At 36.7% G+C, this 23,385-nt stretch overlaps 1 protein-coding gene across 1 annotated transcript in view; it reads left to right on the top strand.

The window, feature by feature from the left end:
• The window catches only part of LOC112688950 (irregular chiasm C-roughest protein-like), a 136,403-nt gene that overhangs the window by 60,454 nt on the left and 52,564 nt on the right, over window positions 1-23,385 (top strand). Inside the window, exon 4 of the mRNA XM_025562396.1 lies at window positions 17,325-17,546. Coding sequence (XP_025418181.1) covers window positions 17,325-17,546 — 222 coding nt within the window. The remainder of the gene's footprint in view (window positions 1-17,324; window positions 17,547-23,385) is intronic.

Genomic DNA, 23,385 nt, shown 5'->3' with positions numbered 1-23,385 from the left:
AACGCGATCGAAACCATCCGTTTGTTCGGGGATACAATTGAAACTATTGGAATTCGGGGTTTTTTTTTCGCAAACGTTTCGCATGTATCGGCCGCGGTTCGTTTTATCCCTCGAAACGTGCGCCCTCCGTGTGACTTTGGTCCCCGCATCCATCTCCGCAGTTCTAAACGAATGAAAACACGCGGCCGGCGCACACGAAATCGTGTGCTCGGAACAATATTTTCGTCCCTGCTGTCGTTAACCACGTCGATCTATCGATCGGTGCAACTGTGCATTTAGTACACGGCCGATTTCGACCCGTGATCGCAACCGTCGATCCGAACATACATACGAGTCGCTCGACCACCGCGTGAAAAGGGCGGTAAACGGACATCGTACCGACCGTATCGTATCAACGGATTAACCGATTGTGCCGCGGCGTCTCCGGTCGCTCCACTGGTTTCGGAAATCGAATCCGTTTCGAACGCAACGGTCGATGTTTTTTGGTACGCGCGCAGGGGCGTCGTTTCAGCTTTCGATAGGGCGGGACGACCGGAAACAATTGCCGGCTCTATGATACCACGGCACCCGTTCGGTAATCGGCGTTCGATGTTATCGAATAAATACTAATCGAAATAACTGGACATAGCGTTTTTGTATAGTCGCGATTAATTGACAAAATGGTACCTTAAATTTGTTGGCCAACGGTTACGAAACACATTGCGGCCTGAGGCCATAGCCCCCCTATCCCTCTCCCTCTTCCATTGATACGTCCCTGCTGTTGGATGTACTAGTGAAGTATGGACATTCCGTCGTTATGTACGAATTAATCACTGCTCAGGTAGACGTTTACTTCATTTGAAAAAATACGTGTTAACACGTTGCGTGTGCATATTGTGTCCCTAGCCTAACAATATTTTGTAAACCTACGAATAGCTATTTTTAAAATTTCCCTATGTACTTCCACAGGAGTGTTTCGCGTAATAAAGATTGCTATCAGGCGATTTGTCAATGTTTCCCAACATTTATTTAAAAGAGGATATTATCCGATCCCTGTGTACAGAATACAAACCTATCTATTTTAGCGATCGTTGGACGGAGAATAGCCGACTTTTTTTTAATTTATTAGAATGAAGCGTTGGCCATAGTGTGCTCCCCCCAATTGACGCCTCTGTACATGCGACAAGTCATTATATGTTTATTACATACCAACTGACACGGTCGTTGCACGTTCAATAACCGCTTTGGTCGCCGCAACGGGGTTAACACGTTGGATATTTCGTACTGCGTGTATTATTACTATTATACGATCATTCGTGGGAAACGGCGTACGATCCAGCGCCGTGTTATCCATTTCAATGCTTGACCGTTCAATTTACGAGTTCAACACGCCAGATGTATTAGGTATATCTGTAATTTCGAGTCATCGCGCTGCATAACAAGGACAGTGGAAGGCACACAAATACTTTTAATTAAATTGTCTGTGGAACAAAAAATATATGATTGTACGAGACTGCATCCGTGCAGTAGTATTATTCTTTGCACACGCCTATTATGCTTTGTGTTTGCGTTGAAATGCAATAAAAATAGTTTGAGAAAAAAATTAATATTGGATATCATCGCCGAGAACGAAAACCTCGTCCGACAATTATCACTTTTAAAACCCAATACGTCTGGAAAACCATTTATTGTTTTAGAAATGAAAATTTGCTTTAATTTTGACCATGAACAATTAGATACAACGGTGAATAACAATTATAAATCGATACTGGTAATCAATGACAATATATATCAGCTGACATTTCATTAAAAATGAACCTATCGTGCTTAGAGCGATTCGTCGCAGTGTTAATCGATTGCGTGTCATTGTTCGGCAATTATAAAAACGATCCAACAAAATGTAATTATACAATAAATGAAAACGAAGGGTATTTTGAATTTCGTTGAGCGTATGAACGCAGAAGAAAAAATAACGGTGTTGTTTTCGAACCCAAAGCGGATTCGACGAATAATATATACTGCATGCATTCAACACAATAATAATAAAACTAATAATAATAGCAATAATAGTAATAATAACATAATGTCAGTGCGGTCCGGTGCCGTATAATATGACGTGTAGGTGGATAGATATAGGTAGAGTATACTTACCGCGCGGGCACGATAATTTTTCAATATATTTAATAATAGTAAAAATAATAATAATAATAATAATAACGCCATCGGACAGAATACTGTGCGCGTGACACGTGAAATATTTGAACGTTTTCGTAGCGTACCGGTAAATCGATTATTCATCCGAGTCTCCTGCCGCGAGTGACCGCGAGTTCTGTTGGTCGACGCGTTTCGTTTGTCTGACGTGTTGCGCGTGCGCAAAAAAAAAAGAAATCAAAAAAAAAAAAAAAAATGGATAAATAGGTGCATAAAGAGAACGAGCGAGAGGAAGAAAGAAGAATTCGGGTGCGGATAGAAGGAGGTAACGAAAACTAATACCCGCGTCGCAATTCGAGATGAGTTTACACGCGCGCGACGATAATAATAATAAAAAAAATACGCATTCGTGATGTACAACGAATGCATATTATACGAACGCTTATGTATGTGGCACACGTTCGCAGTACACACGGACAGAAGGATGGCGCAGGATGGGTGAACGTGGAGGTCGCGCGAATGGGTAAAAGGATCGTTTTTCTCGTCCAGGTGATCACACGGTACCCACGTACCCTTAGAGTCGGTTACCTGCACCTTTCACGGCGTTTTGATTCCGGCGTTCTAGAAGCTTTATTCCCGCGCTGTAATTTAAAATGTCGCAGGACCACCACCTGATGGACTTCGAACTGCTCCTATCACTATTTACGCGGTGGCGTAAACTTCCACGTGACTTCCTGCGTATATTAATATACATATATGTGTGTGTGCTCCAGAGGCGTACCTAGGAATTTTTTATGGGGAGGGAATCCAAAATTTTTATTTCATCTGTTCTCTTATTATAATCATAGTTAAATTCATTACCAACAAATTACTGTTAATAAGTATAGTATGGTTTATACTTATACAATATAAGTTTATTATATAATCTACAAACTTTGTATATTGAAGATAATGAGAAATTAAAATACACTATATAATATTGTTGTACTCTTTACTGTTAAACCATTGAGTATGTAGAAATTTCAATGGGGGTTCTGACCCGACCCCCCCCCCCCTTTGAGTACGCCCCTGGTGTGCGCGCACACACACAACGTTTTGAAGGAGCCGTATGGCTGCACGGGTTGCGTGAAACGTAGGTGAGTTACTAATGGAGTTATGCGCGGATTATTATTGAGGTGCCACGAGAACGTCATAAAGTTTCGCCGAGTGTGTTCGGTTGGACATACTTACCTACCACCCGCCGCTACCTATCGATGTGTGAACCCATGTGTCTAAAAAGGGGAAGCAAATAATAATTATTGATGATTACGAACTTCCGCAACGCACCGCGAAAACGATACGTGTAATATGTGTAAATATACCACCGACACATAATATAGGTATCCAGTAATTACAGACCAACGGGGTCTTCACACATGTTCCGTCGGTTAATTAATAAACCATCATTATAATAATATCAAACAGGTACACCATACATGTGGTATACGGATCTTTTCGTCCTTGCTGCAATCGACGTTTTGACCGAAATCCGTTTAAAGCGTATCCCTTCGACACGCCATATTCGTAAACAGTGTTAACCAAAACAATGTTTGAACAATTGTGTGTAATCGCGAACTGTTTAACGAAATTGTTTGATATATTGCAAACGCATATACTACAAAACTGGCGTTACATGCTTTGGTGTCTGCGGTTGTGTTTGCGTTAGCGAATATGTAATCGTATGGGTAGATATGGTGTCAATGGTGATTTAAATTTACTTTTAAAGGACGAAAATAAAAATATCAACTTAATACGCGTCGTCAAATACGACTGCATATATCACTACATCATTTCCGATGAATGTACATTTTAAAACTTTAACTGAAAGCTGCAAAAGTATTCTGAAATGTTTGCACAGGGTGTTTGAATGCGTAGGCTTATGCGGTATTTTATACTAATAAATCAAAACTTTTAACTATGCCAATATTACATTGGGATAAATATACTCCACATGAGATACTCGAAATATTTGTTTTAATGCATTATTTGTACATGATATTATATATTGATGAATAGATTTTTTACATTTTTTTTTTTTGCATTTTCGGGAAGCATTATTGATAATAAGAATAGTTTATTATGAATTTAAAAATTTGAACGTCTTGAATAAAAACAAACGGAACTAGTACGGACGATTGAAAAATATGTAATTCTTATCGATGTTACATGATCGTGTAAATTTTAAATCGTTCTGTTATGACATGGAATTGTGTACAAATATTACATATAATTAATTTTTGACAAGAAACAAACAGCTAGAAAGGAAAGTATTCTCAACCGTACAATAATGTAACATGTAGCAGTACATTTTGACGTATAAAAACTTGAATATAATGGGTACATTTTTTCTCCCGTTTTGGAATTCGGATTTTATACGTTGTGCACTTAGTTAGTACGTCTTGTAATACATAACAATCTTTGAACTAGTAGCTGAACTCGTTATCCATCGTAATACCAATAGCATAATGCAATTGCTTGCATGCACTTGTCTGCCATATTTGCGCGAGTAGCGTATAGACATGTCGTTATTAAACACGGTTGGGAAAAAAAATTAATATTTTAATCGTAACAAAAAACACGATTAATATGCTGTTTTAATTCGAATCAGTACTCTAGATTATAATAATGATTTCGTGTTTGACATTTTTTTTTTTTTTGCAAAGATCTGGAAATATTGTAGGTATATACATAACAGGTTTACACATGTCAAATTCAAACATCTTACATTATAACATGTGCTATTATGCTATGTGGTACAATATAGTTTTTCATCATTCTCATTGTTGAATCGTTTTCACAACGCTTATAATATAGAAAAAAAAAATTAAATAAATAAGGATAAAAAATAACAACAATTTTACTCTACAAAAAATTACGTGATGAAAAAGGAAAAAAATTGATGTATAGATTATTCAATTGTACGTGTTATGATTATATGGCTATAACATTCCTACGTTATAAATACTTTGTGTACATACACTATTCCGTGCGTATATTATTTAACTCACTTAATTAAAAAAAAAATGAATAATACGTATTTATATCATACGACCAGACCGAGTTTTGGGTATAATACCCTTGTTAACGAAAATTTTTATGTTTTCCAATTATTACATTATTACACGGGAGTCCACGGCCAAATAAGAATATTTATTACGTATACTATTAAAATATCTATATAAAATTAATTATATTGTTCCCTACCTAGTTCCCGGGCTATTATTATTATTATTATTATAAGTAGAAACCGTATCATCGATCCGTGCGACGGAGTAACACAATATCGCGTGCACGAAATATTTGTTTTTAAAATTAATACCCCGGACAATACGCTTATTATTATATTATACATATATTATTATTTACAGTAGAAAATAATGATTATGAATACACACATATTTTAAATTTGTTCGTGTGTGCGTGTGCGTGTGTGTGCTCTCGCGCGCGCGCAAAAGGCTATGGTTCGAGTTTTTTTCACTTGTATAATCCGGTGGACTCGTCAATCGTACCGTTTTCATGTACGAGAAAAAAAAAATCACCTCCCGTTATCGAAAAAGTAACACCGTGTGACGTGTCTTTTTTTAAAAAAAAAAAAAACGTTTTTTTTTCTTCTTGGTTTTAGCTACCATACGCGACGGGTGTAAGAAGTACAAAATGCCCCATTATTACACGGGCGGCGTACAACAGTTGTGATTTGTACGTAAGGTTGCGTGCACAATCTGCGGTCGACGGCCGCGGGCCATTGCTGGTCTTGTTTGTGAGTCGGTACGCGTTTAAAAATTTGGGGGGTAGGGAACCCCGTCTGACATACGAGCCGATTTCAAAAACAACATCGACGTTTTCGCCGCCCGTCTGCACTACGACGACAATACAGTTGTTATTGCGCGCACAACCACGCGGTTTTCCAGGATCCATACGGTTTCCCCCGTTGCACCGCAACGATAACATCTCTCGTCCGTGTACGTTCTTTACGCGGTGGCACAACTAGTGGTGGGGCTTAGGGGTTTAACTCCCCTCCCAAATTGTTTTCTGAGGTTTTTACTAATTCTACGTAGAAAAAAATTATGGTTTATTTTGAACACGCGAAACGGCTGATTGATATGAAATATGAATATTATTCGTATTTTATAATTGATAACAATAATAACATGACAATTTGGAACGTTTTATAGCGTTCCGTTCAACTTTAAAACATCAATAACATCTTGCTACTACGATTTATCGGTCGTCGGTTGTATAATACTTTCTTTTGTGGTATCACAATATGAGATAGAAGTTAAACAGATTTATTAGTAATTTAAATATTTCACTCGTAAACCTAACTCAATCTTACTTCCTTATCGCCACCAAACATCTGCAGAAAATGCTTATTTTTTCCAAATTCACAACCCCCCCGAAAATCAATTCTGGTCGCGCCACAGCCTCTACGTGTACAAACATCACGATGATTTATAATCCTACGCGATGTTTGTTCTGTTCGCGTAAACACGAGCACGTGTGTAACGATGTAAAAAATAATAGCGTGTAACAAACGTACGTTTACAAACACGTAAACACCGTAGTCTGCCGCCCACGCGCGTTTCCGTATCTTTCCGTATGGCTGACCGGCCCGCGTCCATGGACCGCACCTAGAAATGAAAACGCGTTGTTGCACGAATCGCCAATAGTATAATTCGCCAACTTCGATCGTGCCGATTACCTATTGTCCGACTTCTCGTACGTTGAGTCGACAACACATTGTGTGTGGGTGGACTTGTGCTCGACAAGAGCCGAGGCAAAACCGTTCGAATCCTGTTCTGCCGTTCCCGTCGTTGCGCACCGCACCCTGCGGGTAACAGATTTTCAGCCCCGGCTCCGTGATTGCCGCATCGGCTCCTGCTCTCCCGCGGTTGGTTCGAATTTCGATCGGCAAACGATGGACAAAAGTTGATTAGTTATTCATATTTATATATATATATATATATATATATATATGTATGTATATATGTGTGTGTGTGTATATTTTTAATATGTCATTACCTATCGTGGTATATTGCAGAAGGGCTTTGAACGGTAACCTCGATCGCTTACTTTTCAAAGACCGTGATTTACCGAATCCGGAATGTGTTTGCGTTGGCTTATTAGCGTGTAGAACGACAACCGTTCGTCGGGACTGCTGGAGCCGAATAGGATTGCACCGAACGCGAGCGCGATCATCTGTGGGTGGTAAAAAAAAAGTATTTCAATAATCTTTAATGCGTACTAATAACCCGTTGTCTTTTGTTCGTTTTTTACGCGAATGAATACATTATCATCATTATTACTGTACAAGTTTCAGCCAAACGCAACGACCGGGCCAACGGCGGCGCCAAGTACGGCATTGATAATCGACCCCCACCGGCGGAGCCACGGCGGGGGTTACGTACACTTGAAATTTATTGCGTATTTTTTTTTATTTTTTTTTTTTACTACCATTTAAACTCGTATTAACGTGTGATGTGTACCTACCTATATAACGTTCGTATATTCGAATGCGTATACGTATAAGTAACGTGTGCGTGTGAGTTATAAATAAATTCGTTATGAAAACCGGCTACTTCATCATTTTTACCAAGTAGTGCGTACGCATATGCACCTATAAATATACTTAATTTTTATTGTATACGCGAACACAACAGGTATAATGCACTGTGTGTGTGCGCGCAGTACGCGCGACCGCCAACGTCAAAAACGGAAATTATTGAAAAACAAGAAAATTAACATAAATCACGCGCGCTGTGCATATATTTTATCGATAAGCGTACCATATTAAACGACTGGCTCGTCTGAACCTACCCGATCGTATGTTTTGAGCGCATTATATTTTCGGCCTCTTACTGTTATTGTTATTATTACAATACGTGGACGGTGAAAGAAATTCGCATTCGTCGTAGCAATCGACCGTAGTCGGGATCTCGTTCGTCAAGGTGACGGCCGAGTATGACGTTGTTACAACGGGCCTCGTACGGACGAAAATAAAAAACGATCAAAATTATAAAAATTTGCAGTGCACAGTACGTTGTAAACGTTACGCGAATCGAGTGAACGGCGTACACGATACTTATAAAATGCTTATGGGGGTGGATTGTTTATGTAATTTATAAGAAATTATAGATCTTTAAACGAACCATTTTTCAGAATCCTGCTGCTGGTACTACAATTCAAGTCCCCGCACGGTATATTATCCTAAATATTTAAATACTACAACCCTCCGTCAAACTACCCACTGATATAATACTATCACCTATACATATATATATATATATATATATAATGTACGCGTGCATACTGCACGTACGCGTTTCAAGTTTAAAACCACCGAACACACCCGCTACGTCCTTCGCTGTAACATAATGAGAACTATAATACTGCCCTCCGCCGATGAACATATTCAATCGGTCGCGTGCTCGACTTTTTCCGTGCGGCGTACCCTTCCGTGTCGGGGTATAAATCACTTCTCTTGTACAATAAAACAAATCTTAATGCATTTATGCAGATCCCGCAATATCAAAACGAATAAACAGGCGCAGGTGCTCCGCGCATAGACGACAATAATATCCTGCACAGCTATTACACAGACGTGTTCAGTTCGTTCGCGTACGTTAAATGTTATAAATTGTCATCGCGTATTTTTACCACAAAAAAAATAGTAGGTATTTTCGATTGAGTCGGTTACGAAAAACAAATTACTTTCGTGACGATTGAAATTAGACCAAACAAGTAAATAAACGACAACTCTGCTGTATCCATATCGTTTCCGCATGCGCATTGAATGCATGACAAATCCGCTGGGCTAAAAAAAGTTGGACACGTTATGTGATGCAGTTTATGAAAATCATCTGAGACGATTAACGTGATGGTAGAAGCTATGTAGAAACTTCATAACCAATATACGTACAACGTACATGAGATGACAAAAAGTAGGCACTGAGAGTCAAAGAGCGTTGTCGTCATCGTACAATTTTTCTTTATTTCTTTCCCCGTGCACCGTTCACGCGTCCAGATGTCCTTTTATACGTTTCGATAATATTCTCACATGCACGTGTACGCCCGTGATAAATGTTTACCGATTACACGTACTCGTCTAAACCGCACAGTGTGTCGAAGCGAAGATGTTTATGGAATGGGTAGAACACTACACGCGTCGTAAATGTAAACACATAACTACGTATAATGTATTTATTTTTACGACCAATGTTTGTGTGTGTATGTGTGTTCAACGTTATGAATTCGTGACGAAAGCGAATAATGACCGCGTATTAGAACTCGATTAGTCACAATCGGCGTTTTAATTAACACCAAATCCCCCAGCGCTTGGTGGTAAATAAATAATGTGGAACATTTCATAAAGGGTACCTGTCCAAACTTGAGTGTAAACAGGGAGATCATATCGCATAACACAGGTGATTCGGGTCCTAATATCGTCGAAATAGTCTGGTTAACGCATGCCGGGCTGGGCGAGTACGTTTACGGTGTACAAGCTGCGAGTGCCGGTGACGCGATTGATATGTGTGCGGGGTAATATTAAAACGCTGCTATCGTCCCTCACCGAACGGTCGCGTGCAAGACATCCGTTTATATCACTCAGTGGTGTTTTAAACTTACCGGGAACACTTGGCGACGTTAAGCAGTTCAGTAGAAGTTGTAGTGAGCCGTGTAAATTTTCTCAATAACATTATTAATTTCATTTCAGATTATGATTACGATACGTTAATATTCTTATGACGATACGTTTTATTTACGAGTTCGAGTAACAAAATATGTAATTAAAAGAAGGAAAAACTTTTTTTTTAAAAAAAATTCGAAATTGCTTTTTTCTGTAAGTAATGAAAGTATGAAATTGACCATTAAAAGTTGCTGCGGTTACCTTCGGTTTAATCTTTTATAGTAGCATCTTGCGGAAGATTTCCAATGCGTATAAAACTCAAACCATTAATCTAAACCCTCCGGTGCAAAGCGCACTGTTCGCGTCAAAAAAATCATCCTGTATACATAGACGTGGATTTAATAACATGCGTATGGAGTCTTTTTAAATATCGTGTTACACCTTTAGTCTCGTCGAGCGTACCTACATAATTACCGTGTGGTGATTTTCCAAAAAAAAAAAAAAAATAATATAAAATAATAAAAATGCATTCGGCTTTCGAGTTTGTTTTATTTTATTTCACTGCGGCGTATTGGATACACCCAGACACCTGCTATGTATCTGACACACGCTGTACACCTCTCCGCTGCTTAATGTTTGCCGCGAGCGACCGACTTCGTATAAGACCGCCATGGTCTTGGTGTACACGTTCGCGACGGCTTACCCTAAACATTATTGAGCACAATATATAATGTCATTAAATTATGCACGCGCACGGCCGAGAAGAAACGCGTCCAAGAAGAGTTTCGTCGCGTGCGTAGCTCTCTCGTAACATACTGGGAGCAGCGTGTATTATGTATTAATCCGTTGGTATGCACGCGCGTTGAATTATTAAAAATGTGTTTCCTTAACTCGAACGCGCAATACTGTTACGTGTTCACGAATCGAATCAGCGGTGAAAAACAAATGAATAAAAAATCAAACGAAAAACCCTAATAAATTCGGTCCGTTTTGTAATATAACGTTATCTCGCGTTAACGCGCCGAAAACGAGATTGTCCGAACGATTCGACGACGGCGTCTGTGCGATATTCCAGTCGTACGTATGCACGCACGGTCAGAGCCGGATTTAGGAATATAAGGACCCTGGGTCCACTCTTAGGAATATATTTTTTTTCGATTACACATATTTAATAACCAAAATTTCAAATATTTAGAATTTTGGCTTGGATAAAATAATGTTCTTGAAAACAACCAATTTTTGTGATGAAATAATAAAGGTATTAAATTAATTTAAATTTATACTTGTAAGCTCGTTATTAATTTTTATGCAATTATAATATACAAATATATTATTAGTAATTATTAATTATTAATAATAACATTTATTTATAAATTTATGACAGTTTCAATAGTTTAACATTTTTATTTAAATCTATTTTGTAAATGTTATATTGTGATTTATACTTGGATGCAAAAAAACCACATTTGGTGGAGGCCCAAGGTCCGGATCCCCTGCCACCCCTAAATCCGGCCCTGCGCATGATACACACGACCGTGTATCGAGTGCATAATTTTTAAGACATGCTATTCCAACACATAACAGACGACCACGAGTGTGCCCATCGTATTATTACCATTAACCACCTGTTGAAACTCGGTCACACGTCGACCATCATCTGATTGTTGAACCTATTCCAGTCGTATGGTAATCGTATACGTTTAAAATTCAAACGAAACCAATACCGCGATTCGGGGACAACTATTGTTTTACAGGGCACAGTGTCCGTGACGCGAACCCGACTCCGTAATATACGCGTACAATATACGTCCGCGGAGACTGCTGCAGCTGTTGCTTCGCAGTGGTCGCCGCTCGATCCCCGTTGAGATTCTATATCACCGACCGAAACTGTAATAACAAAAACCAATAACACTCGTAAATAACGAAACGATACGGCACATAACTTTTTTTTCTAGTCGTTTGAACCAACAGTCGATCGATATTTGTTCATCGCAATGCAACGCACTCGGATCTCATCGTTTGTTAAACACAAGTAATAATTTTACAAGGTTTAAGTACTGCCTATGCGTCGAATCAGACTTCGATTCGGGACGCCTATAGTGTTGATCTCGCAATGATGGCAAAACGCAATTCTTCGACTACTTCAAATCTCACCAGCCCGAAAGTCGCGTTACATTGGTCGTTTTTACTGCCCGGTGTCTAGTAACATCCGGTCTGAAATGTGCACCACAAGCATACCTACGTGAATGATATAATACCGAACCCGTGTGTATGCGTACACGTGCGCATTGTACCCAACCCTTTCGGAGACGGTTTCGGTCCCATGCGGTTCTCCGCGGACTCACACCCAGCGCACGGTGTGGTCTACGCGTTCGCCCGTCTATATCGTAATCGGCGTTTTTACCACATTAACGATTTTCGCCCGCTGTCCCTGCGTAAATCCGTTGGAATCAATGCACGGCCGACGATTGAACAGCCGTGATTTAAATTCATTATTACATCGATACGGATCTATATGGGAAATGAAACTTTTTCAATTTTATTGTAACGATATTTCACGTACACGCTACAATATTGTACAATATAAATATTTTTTCGAGATGCGCATATCATAAGGATGCACATTTTAACGGTTTTCACGGCTACAAGTTCTGAACGGCGATTGCGACGTATACGCTTATAGCACACATCATTGATCGATATCGCCTGATGAATTCTATTAAAATGTATATAAATGAATAATAAGCACATACTCGCGTATACGTACAATACAGTTCAATATGTTAATAACGTTGTGGCTATGGCGGCGGTCAACAAGTATATATATATATATATATTGTATGCATACGCATCATGTGCGTGTGTTAACGCTGCAGTGGCATATCATACGCGTGGCGCGGTGGGAAATACACTACTCATAGAAAGTTCAAAAATTCAACAAAAAAACTTCAAGAAAACTTTGCGGTCATGCACTGTTATCAACACTATCTTGTGCGCGCAGTCATTTTCCTAATAGGTTCTATACCGCTAAACAATTTGTAGACATTTAGCCACGAAAAATAAAAAACGTGTAGGAATGGACGGCGATAGAAATGACAAGGGTCGAATTTTCGTTCTCTCGAGGCAATAAACAATGTAAACTCGAAAAAAAAAGAAAAGTTTAAGTTCAATAAAAAAAAATAAAAATAAAAAAAAAATAAAAATGCCGAGTAAATAATTTACACTCGCATTAGTTTGTATCAGCTGAGCATAATCAAAAACGATTTTTCAGCGGATATAAAGCAGACAATCTCCGCTACTGATTCCTGATGAGTCGAACGCGAGAGTAAATTGCATACATTACACGTGTTCATGATGTTTTCTGTTTATTCATTTATATTCGAGTATACAATTATTTATCAGTTATGATATAATATACTTTTGTACTAAATCTCGAGACGATGAATGAACGAATAAGCCAAGGCGCCAGGCCGGTGATGTCATTAAGCGTTCGGGTCCGGACGCGTGTGCTACCGCTCCAACCCATTGATCTCTCACTCGTCGTTCATACACTGCTGCGGCGATGTGCACACGTATATGGTATAAATAATATTAATCAAATTTTAGGGATGGTTTTTACGGACTACAGTAGCAACTGCAGTTACAACTAGACAACTAATTACGACGAAAAATGTGATTGTTTTCTCTCTTATCTAACTGCGATACTACCTCTTATGTACGCAGAAACTACTAATCGTCAGTGCTGGTATGAAAATATAAATATACAACATTTTTCGACCATTTCACATAATGAAGGTGTAGAAACCAGAGGGTTAAATAGGGATAATTGTAAGAGTAAAAGTAAACTACTCCTATTTTATACTTGTTTGAATATAATATATATATATATATACACGGAGAAATAACGCGACCGTGGTTTCACGTAATATGAAAACATATGACGTATAATATAATATTACCTTTTACTGTATAATATATTGTATGTACATGTACGGAAACCGTATTATACCTACAAGTGGCCAAATTGTGAAAAAATACATGAAGCGATTGTCTTAGTTTTCTCAGACGTCATTTTTCGAAACCGTTTTAAACGCGTTGTTGTGGCCCGATCGTCGTCTATATTCTATTATTATTGTTAAACATTAGTAGGCGCATTTTTGTGTAACGCACTCGTGTAGCGCGGTGTATGTACACATCCGTTTAATTACGTCGATGACGGCGGTGGCGCATGATTGATGCCGGTTTAAATACACATTATATTGCATATTATTATATAAATATACACGTAGGTACACAATAATAATAATAATAATCAGCGGTGTTAAACAAGAGAACTGGTGTACAGAAAGATAGCTTATTGTCTGTACCGACTGAAGATATGTATAATAATGATTTTTGTTTACCGAAAACGGGCTACTTGAAAGAATTACCTCTCCCTATCACTTTATCGATGTATACACATATTTACACGTAAACACACACACACACACACACACACACTCACGTATGTATGTGTACACGCACGCACATCAAGTCGTCTAACTGTGTGCTGCAGATTACCGTCATTTCGAAAATATTTAAACGCTACCGCCGCGGTTTGGTTACCCTGTATACACACGCACACACACATGTATACTATTATGGTTATTAATGTATTACTATTATTATTATTTTGTGTATAATTATAAGTCGTTTTAGTGCACTTTCCCGTTTTGGTGGCGACGCGTTTAAATAATTATCCGTTCGGCCGACACGTACCTCTCTATACCTGTGTATATTAAATCGGTATGACAAACGACGTCTCGTTAACGTATTGTCCGCCACGATTTTTCGTCGGTTTGTTCGAACTCCGTCTTCGTCGTCCTCGTCGTCGTCATTATTATTATTATTGCCATCGCATGTTTCTCGCTACGAGTCCCTCCGCCCAATCGCTTTGTCCTGCCTCAGCAGCCCAGAAAGTTTTTACCTCGTAACGAACGCAATGCCGCTAACGGTATTTGTCGCGTCCGCGTTTACAATATCCACACAGGTCCGCGACGAGATAATTTAATACGTACACAAACGTGTATGGTTTCACGTATGTACAGGGTGCTGCTAACGGATGAACTACATACGGGTTCATTCGGCGGAGTCGGACGTTTCGTCGCCTGCGCGGAGACAATACATTATCATGAAATCGTACTCCTCGTCAAAATATATCACATGCCCCGCATTGTGTCATAACTCAAGTACGTGTTGGGTTTTTCGTGCGTTCGGTTTCGAATAACCGACGCGACGTGAACGGCTCGGCAGTTCGATATAACGCAGCAGAGGAACATCAGGGACCGCATTGTTTTTGACTGAGTTGAAACGGTCGAAAAAAAAAGAAAAAAAGATAACGTTTGAGGCGACGAGCGGTGATCTATGTCGACGGTAAAACCGCTACAAAGATTTCCTTAATATATCCGGGTTCGAACGGTAACGCATTAAACATGCAATACCATAAGATTTGGTTTCTATTACCATACCTACTGTTAAAACGTCTGAATTGATTTTGTTTTCTTGACTCGAGTGCGATTCGATCATCGATCAGCTTTGGAACGCGCTAGAGACACGCTTATCCATGTCCTTCGCGTTGCTCCTCGGAATACACGGCCGACGCATACCGAAAGAACTCTCCTGTAGGTTAGTTTAGGTTAGGTTCACGATCCTGCTCCGAGCGTACATATCACTATTAGACGATTTTTGATCCATCTCATGTTCGCTCGTCTCATCGGGCTTGCGCCTGACCTACCCACATGCTCGTCGGAGCAGACACCATTCTTATCCTCGGCAGGTACAGGGTCACAAAGCTTGGCAACATTCCTCGCCGTGCAGTCCGAGCACGCGCTGACCAAACCGAATAACTTAACGGATTGTCGTCGTGTTCTTATTTTTCAACGACTTGCGATCGCGCCCGGGTTTATTCGTTTTTTTTTTATTCGTTTGAACGGGCGTACCCGGTGTTACGGTCGTAGACGCGCGTTCAGGATTTACAATAATATAATTTTTCATCGCAATTCGGTCCTGTTAACCTTGAGTACAATACAAACGGTACGCGTAATGCGAGATCTGTTGACGGATAGGTGGTTTTCTAGGAAGGTAGTACGTGTGATGTTGAGAACGTTTACGATAACCGGAATGGTCCACGAAAGATAATTATTATAAACATAAAACAACGAAAACTTGAACATAAGACATAGAATGTAATACTTTGTCCAGCCAAAAAGACTATTCGGGTAATAATTATAATCGTCTGTCCGAGGTGCAAGAAAACATTTCGACATTGCAAATAGTTTACATGTTGCATTCATATATTTACAGGGGCATTTTGAACACATTTCGAACGTTAGAGTGTCAATGTATTCAAATGTCTGGTTCTACGATTTGGAACGTACAAGTTCAATAAAGAAAGCCAATCTCGGCAGTCAATATCCCCGTTTGTTGATCTAAAAATGAAACATGAATTTAATCGTTTTACGTAATTCATTTTAAACATTTTAGCACTGAAGGAAAATAAGAAATAATTACAATGGTTACGATTCCAAAATTATTTTCTAAATAATTCAGTTTATGTCGTGTTTGATCACCTCTAATCGTATTAAATATAGTGCGTTGCGTAGATTGTATAATTATAAAGTGTATCTACTTATTATGTTTTCAATATACTTAGATATAACAATCACTTTGCCGGAAAGAGGCAAAGAATTGGCCCTAATGAATTTTTACAAATATAAATTAGTCGGAGAACGAAATAAGGATTATTTTTTGAGATGGAGGTGTACAAATAGTAAATGATCGGCTTAAGATGGATATATGTATCCACGTTGGTTCGGCAATAATTTTCTCAATCTTAGATAAACGTAATGTGATTGAAACTTTTGGACAACACAGTCGCATTCAAAACTGATATTGGGAACATCGCAGAGTTATTTTTATGCTCAATCGTGTAGGTTTCTATTGTATTTCTATATTCTTTGATATGCCGATAAATTTGTTCAATCGTCTCATAAAAAGGTAAATTTTATGCTCAATCGTGTTACAGTCCTTTAAACACAAACTCGCGCATATAGTTGTTTCTTTAGCGTTTAGAGCGACAACAATTTACGTTTTTCGAAATCAAAAATATTTTTTTTGTACTTCGTTATCAGCTTGATGTATTTACTGTTAACAGTGACGCATTCGTCATGTCGAAACGAAAGAAAAAAAATGTTTATTAAACGCGGACAACAAATTGTTGTAATACACAAATTATTTTGGCGAAAACCAAAAATCTCGTAAGGAGTTTTTTTTTTTTAAATCTTCCATTGATTATCATTATATGCACGACGCGATTATGCATAATATAACGTTATCGCTAAAGTGCGATCGACACGTTCCTCTACACTCGTTTCGTACGGTCGCTTCTGACAATATTATAACTCGTTGCTCGCCACACCGTTTCTAATCCGTATTGAGATCGATTTGATTTATTATATTAATATTAATAGTTTTTTTTTAATGTTTTACGCAGATCACCTGGACCGATGGTACCGGCGCCCCGATCGTGGACGTTGTCAAGACGTACATCGAGGTTATGGCGGCCGACAGCAAACGGTTTACCACCAGGTCCGTGTTGAAATTCGTACCGAAAATGGAACACCACAACACGTCAATTTGGTGTCAGGCGCACAACTCGGCCATCGACAAAAAGTTACAAACGAAAATCCATTTGCATGTCAAATTCGCTCCGAAGGTGAGTGCGCTCGTAGACAGCGCGTACACAGTACATAATATATTCATATACACCTAACCACCATACTCGTCTGTGCATATATTTATGGAACGCACTCGCACACACACACACAAAGTATATACATAAATAATACAAAATATACTTGTCCATACGTTAAACACATACGACATTTATGTACAGCGCTTTATTGTGCGTACATGAAAAAGGTTGGATGTGAGTGTGAGTGTGTTTGCGCGTGTATTAACCAAATGATTTCGACGAAATTTCGAGAGCAAGCGTATTATTTTGCAAAATGAGTGCGAATAATATTGTAATTTGCGGAGGAGCACTCGAGTGCGGGTCTCGGGTTTCAGACAATTTTATTATTCACATAGGAACCGTGGCTTTGTTGTCTTCTGGTAAAAATATCTTTTACGCGTTTCTCGGTTACGCGCTCCTCTTCCAATTGTTTATTATAAAAAAAAATATGTACACATATGTAAGTAAATATTTCACGGTATTAGTATAATGCATACGATTTATAACCTATGTGTGTATGGATGCGATATATATATATATATATATATACAGACACTGATTTTGGAGGAGGTGGTTGGAGTGGCAGTTCTCCTCGTTCACCGTATTAAAGTTTATGATTTGATTTGTTGTGTATCAGATATTAATATTTTGTGTAAATATAATTTGCATTAGAAAAAAAAAATTAAATTGAAAATAGAACTGATCTAACAAAATATTTAAAACCGCAGAAAGTCAGAAATCTAACTTGAGAATCTCAAGCTGAATTAAGCGTCAATTTTGTCTAATGTTATAAAAAACATGAAATATCCTCAAATAAATAAATTTTAATCAAAACAATTGAATATAGAAATTCAATGCAATTTACCAAAAAAAGTATTCGTTATGAATTATAAGGAAATGCATTATTTACTACTGCATATATATATAAATATAAACGAGAAAATTTGTATTTACGAGTTGGTATTTAAATATGTATACTTATTCATAACTCGTCCCTCTTGTTAACCATAGTTGGATCCGCGCCTGTATAAATGTGTGTGTGTGTGTGTGTGTGTACTACACCCGATAAGATTTGCGAAATCCTCGAAACGGTACGTTCGCAGGAGAGGTAGGGAACTTAATTACCTTTTTATGTGCTTCCGATTTCATACGAGTCTTAACAGTAGCACCCACGCAGGTTCTTGAATAGTGCAACTGCACTAGTACTCACGGAAGACACGGAGGGTAGTGTAAGTACTAAGTGTTGAAAATAATAACCTCATTACATTATGGTGTCATAGTTAAAGCTGCACGGAACTCCGGTGGGTGTCACTACGTTTCTATACTTATAATGACAGTCAGGTACACATATTTTTTTCAACTGTCGATTGAGCTACAGTTGTACTGATTTCGATACGTCTAAGTACTTCGATAAGCTACGAAAGTAATTCAATTACGTTCGTTATAAGTAATAATGGTTGCGAGTAAAAAAACCGTTATTCGGTTAAAAAAAAAAAAATAATACTGTCGCATTTTTTTCTTCGTTATATTTACGTTTTGGTAGAGCTAATACAAATTATTATCACCTACTTATCATACAGAAAAACGTATCTGAGGAGTGTAGGAAGAAAAAAATACACACATTCATACATACATGTACATTATACACAGATACAAAATGATTCTTCTTTTTTCTTTTGTGCTGAACAATTTCAAACTTTTCTCGATTGGTAAAATTCATAACAGAAATAAACTCGTTAACCAACAAGTAACAGATGATAAACCAAAAATAAATTTATTTGAAAATTAATAAGTTTAATATTATTTATAACGCTCGAATACCAATACACATGTATACATTAGTATTGACTAGTTACTGAATCACTGCTCGGCTTCGATTGTTGATAATATTCTACGTTTGAAAAATGTTATAATAATTTAATGCACGGCAATGTATAACACTCGCCTGCAAGTGAATGGTTCAGCGGTAACTGTAATATTTCCTCACACGATGAATATACATTAGGTGTCGATTTTTCTACGCGAATACGTACGTAAGAGTGATTTGATCGCACGGTAAAATTCCGGTTGCAGCGATCGAGATAAAAATAAAAATAAATAAATAAAAATACATAAATTATTGTCCACATTAGGGAAACGATTAAGATTAGACATATTATTGTACAACATGTATACACCGTGTATTTCAACGGGCTCGATAAGATCCTTTTCTTTATTTCGTTACCCCATCTTTGGTTGGATTTAATTAAAAATATATTTTTTTTCTGACCGCCGCGTTATTAGGCGAAACGTACGAGAAACGTAACTAATATATTATATTTCGGTGATTCGGTTCTTATCAGATTTAATTATTTTACGATTTATAAGCGTTTATATTTATACATTTTTCTTAAAAAAATTACAAATGCAAATGATATTTACACAAGATACTGCCGAGAGGTCTGAAACTAATTAAAACACTTATTACTGCGTACAGCCGTTTTTTGAATTATACGAATAAATTTAACTTTTCCGGGAATACATATAACTCGTATAAAGTCTCTATATACGTATATGTATGATTTTATGTGAAATATATTTATATTATTATCACAACGGTACGTTTTAATTTAAAATTATTATATTATTCACTTATACTATTACGCGAATAAATAATAATTTTTTGAAATATTTGGAAATTAAGTAATAAACTTTTATTTTTAATTTGTTATACCAAACTCTAAAATGAAAATAAATAAACGCGTAGGTACTGCGCAATATTGTACACCTAAGATATAATACGCATAGCTTTTTTTTAATACAATTTATTATTCTACTTCCAGTATATAACAATCTAGTCACCACTTTTTAAGAAACATAACTTGTTTATTATGATATTTTATAATATAAAAAATATATCATGGTCATAAATTTCAGTTTGCTCTAGTTAATGCAGGTTTTTTTTCGTCGTGAGCCGAAATATATATTTTAGATCAGTGAGTTAATTGAGTAGTCTATTGTCGATTGTTCATTGTACACGAAAACCACATACATCGTTTTTTTCGACCACATCATCTGAAATATTTTTTTTAAAAACGCATCGATTTCACTTGTAAAATAATATTCATAATAACGTTCATGTGTTCAAATTAATATCGTGCGCCAAATGTTGTAGTATCTTATGTATTATTAATATTATTTTTAATTTATCTAATATTTCTATGCGTATTGTTTTGTTTGTTTGGCTATCATATAAGAAATCGCTTTATTTTGTTGTTTAATCTTTTAAATTATAATATCTACACGCATATACGAATTTGTAATTAGTTGCATTGCAATACTAATGTGCGAGTAGTATATATTTTAGATAATCATAATTCAATAGCTAGTAATTTATCCCGATATCACAACATTTTGCCATTGAATTGAATTTATTTCATAATTAAATATTTAGATTGGTCTGATAAGGGAAAAAAATCAATTAGATATTCCGTTCGATAAAAAAAATAAAAAAAAATTAGTACATATAGCTTCAGTATAATTATATTATGTACCTGCAATATTATCCATTAATAGATATTAAATATTGTGTATATTATTAAATATTCATCAAAATTAAATACAATATACATAGTCTAAATTATTTACTTATCTTATCAAAATCATCTCTTCGAACAATTATTGTAACTACAGCATGGGTATAAGATGAATTACTACAGCAGTGGCGTTTATTTATTAATCAACTATAAATTAATTTAAAACTTTTATTATTAATAAATAATAACGCCTGTTAGTAGTTAAAACTAATTACTAAATGTGTAGATAATTTCAACGGTTTATCTTAATTTATTTTTAGTTTATTTCTAAATCAATAGTCTTGGGGATTTATGATTTTTTTTTCTAACATTAAGAATAGCGTTAAAATATATGTACCTAAAAAGGTTTACAATTGCATATCGTACTATTAGGCCTATCCTTACTCGTCTTTATCGGTTCTTTCGCGATACACAAAATCTTAACTTATCGAAACAGCAGTTTTCGATTCGTCCACATTACGATTAAATCATGTGTGCGTAATTATCTCTAGCGTCTCGATATCCAAACGTGCGTTTCAATACATTACACAGTTATGAACAAAGCCGGCGTGAGGGTAAGGCGACTCAGGTGGTCGCCTAGAGGGTCGCCTAGAGCGCCATTTTCAGAGGGGTGCCGAAATTGATTTTTACAATTTTGCACTTATGTAAGTAATATTATTATTATTATTTTTTTTTAATATTAATATATATATATATAATATGAGTTTATTTAAAGTATATTTACTATAGTTTAGCATAGAATGTTTCATCATATGTTACTCTATAAATATAAAAATTGCCGAATATTTATTATCGTTTAATCGGGATCGCGTCAAGTCATTATGACTCATGATTAAAAAATTAGACGATAACATGTACAAGTTGGTATGGATGTACAAGTTAAACATATTATATAATTTTTCTGTCCAGGAACAACATTTTTTTCTAAGTAATACCATATTACGGGTAGTTGTATGAAAAAAAGGTCAGTTGGCATTTTGACCTGGGGCATCATTTAGCCTTACGCCGGCCCTGGTTATAAAGTTCAATCATACTGATCATGTTAGAATATATTCATGGGTTAGGATCGGATTGCGATGTACACGATGTTGGTAATACACGCATGAACTTATACTCCCGTATATTTTGTTACCTGAATATAATAATTACTTTTCAAACTTAATTGTTCCCCGGTATCTTATAAAGCGTATTAATCTGAATTCGAACCCAACAACAGTTTCCCGACTTCAAATAATTTTATTCGCACGACAAGTGAATTATTAAATTACGTATTTGCATAGTAATATATACATGGTCTGTTAATTAAAAATTTTCAATTCGAGATTTCATTGCAGTAACATTCATTATTAACATAATAACAATAATATTGTGCAAGACGTGACAATGATTTTAACACTCGAAGAGTTTATTCTCTCTCACTCTCTCTTTCTCTCTCTCTATCAGTGTATACTTTGATTACGAATAGATACTTACACAAATATTCGATGAAATAATGCCATGTATATACGTTATGTGTGTTCAACGTGTATTTTGACTTGTTCTTAAGCGATAATGTGCACATTCGGAGTGTAAAAATATTTATGGATCAAATTATAATCTATAATATAAATCAATGTTCAAAAGAAACATATGGTGAGGTAAGAAATGAAAAATCACAAAATCAATAGATACAATGTACGACCGGCTAGTTGAACAATGATGTTTCGACATATTGATCTAGTATCTGTTTGCATATTCACGCGTTCGTTTGAGATTACTACGTGTTGCTTGTGTCCGCGTGGGTAAGCAATGTAATTTAGATAAAAAAAAATAAAAAATAAAATAAAATGATGTTATTCTCAGATTTCTTGTCATTTTCAGACGAAAAACTCGTTTTGAATTTTTTTTTTCTTCATGGTGATAAGCATCACAACTGTCGTAGACGCTGGTTAATTATTATTCTAAATACGAAAACTATCATTAGCTCCTTTCGTCTCGCTCTCGGGTAGTCTTTTAAACATTATTAGCTGCTAGTGTTTCACACATATTAAACTTCGTTCTTTATTCCTTCTTTCGTTGTGAGATTTCTATGAAACAGTAAAAGGAATGTTACACGGCATACGTGTGGTTAATAACTTGGAACAGTGTAAAGTGACAAATTGACGATAATTCGAACTAAAAACCTCGTCGCTGCTGCGTCTATCCACTCTTCTATCAAATCCTGTATTTTCAATTACGAACGCTTTGACATTTCACTATTCCGGCTT

Source organism: Sipha flava, unplaced genomic scaffold (assembly GCF_003268045.1).
Source record: "Sipha flava isolate LNK unplaced genomic scaffold, YSA_version1 41_pilon_pilon, whole genome shotgun sequence".
NCBI lineage: Eukaryota > Metazoa > Arthropoda > Insecta > Hemiptera > Aphididae > Sipha > Sipha flava.
The sequence above is the reverse complement of the archived record's forward strand: the minus strand, read 5'-3'. Positions and strand labels throughout refer to the sequence as shown.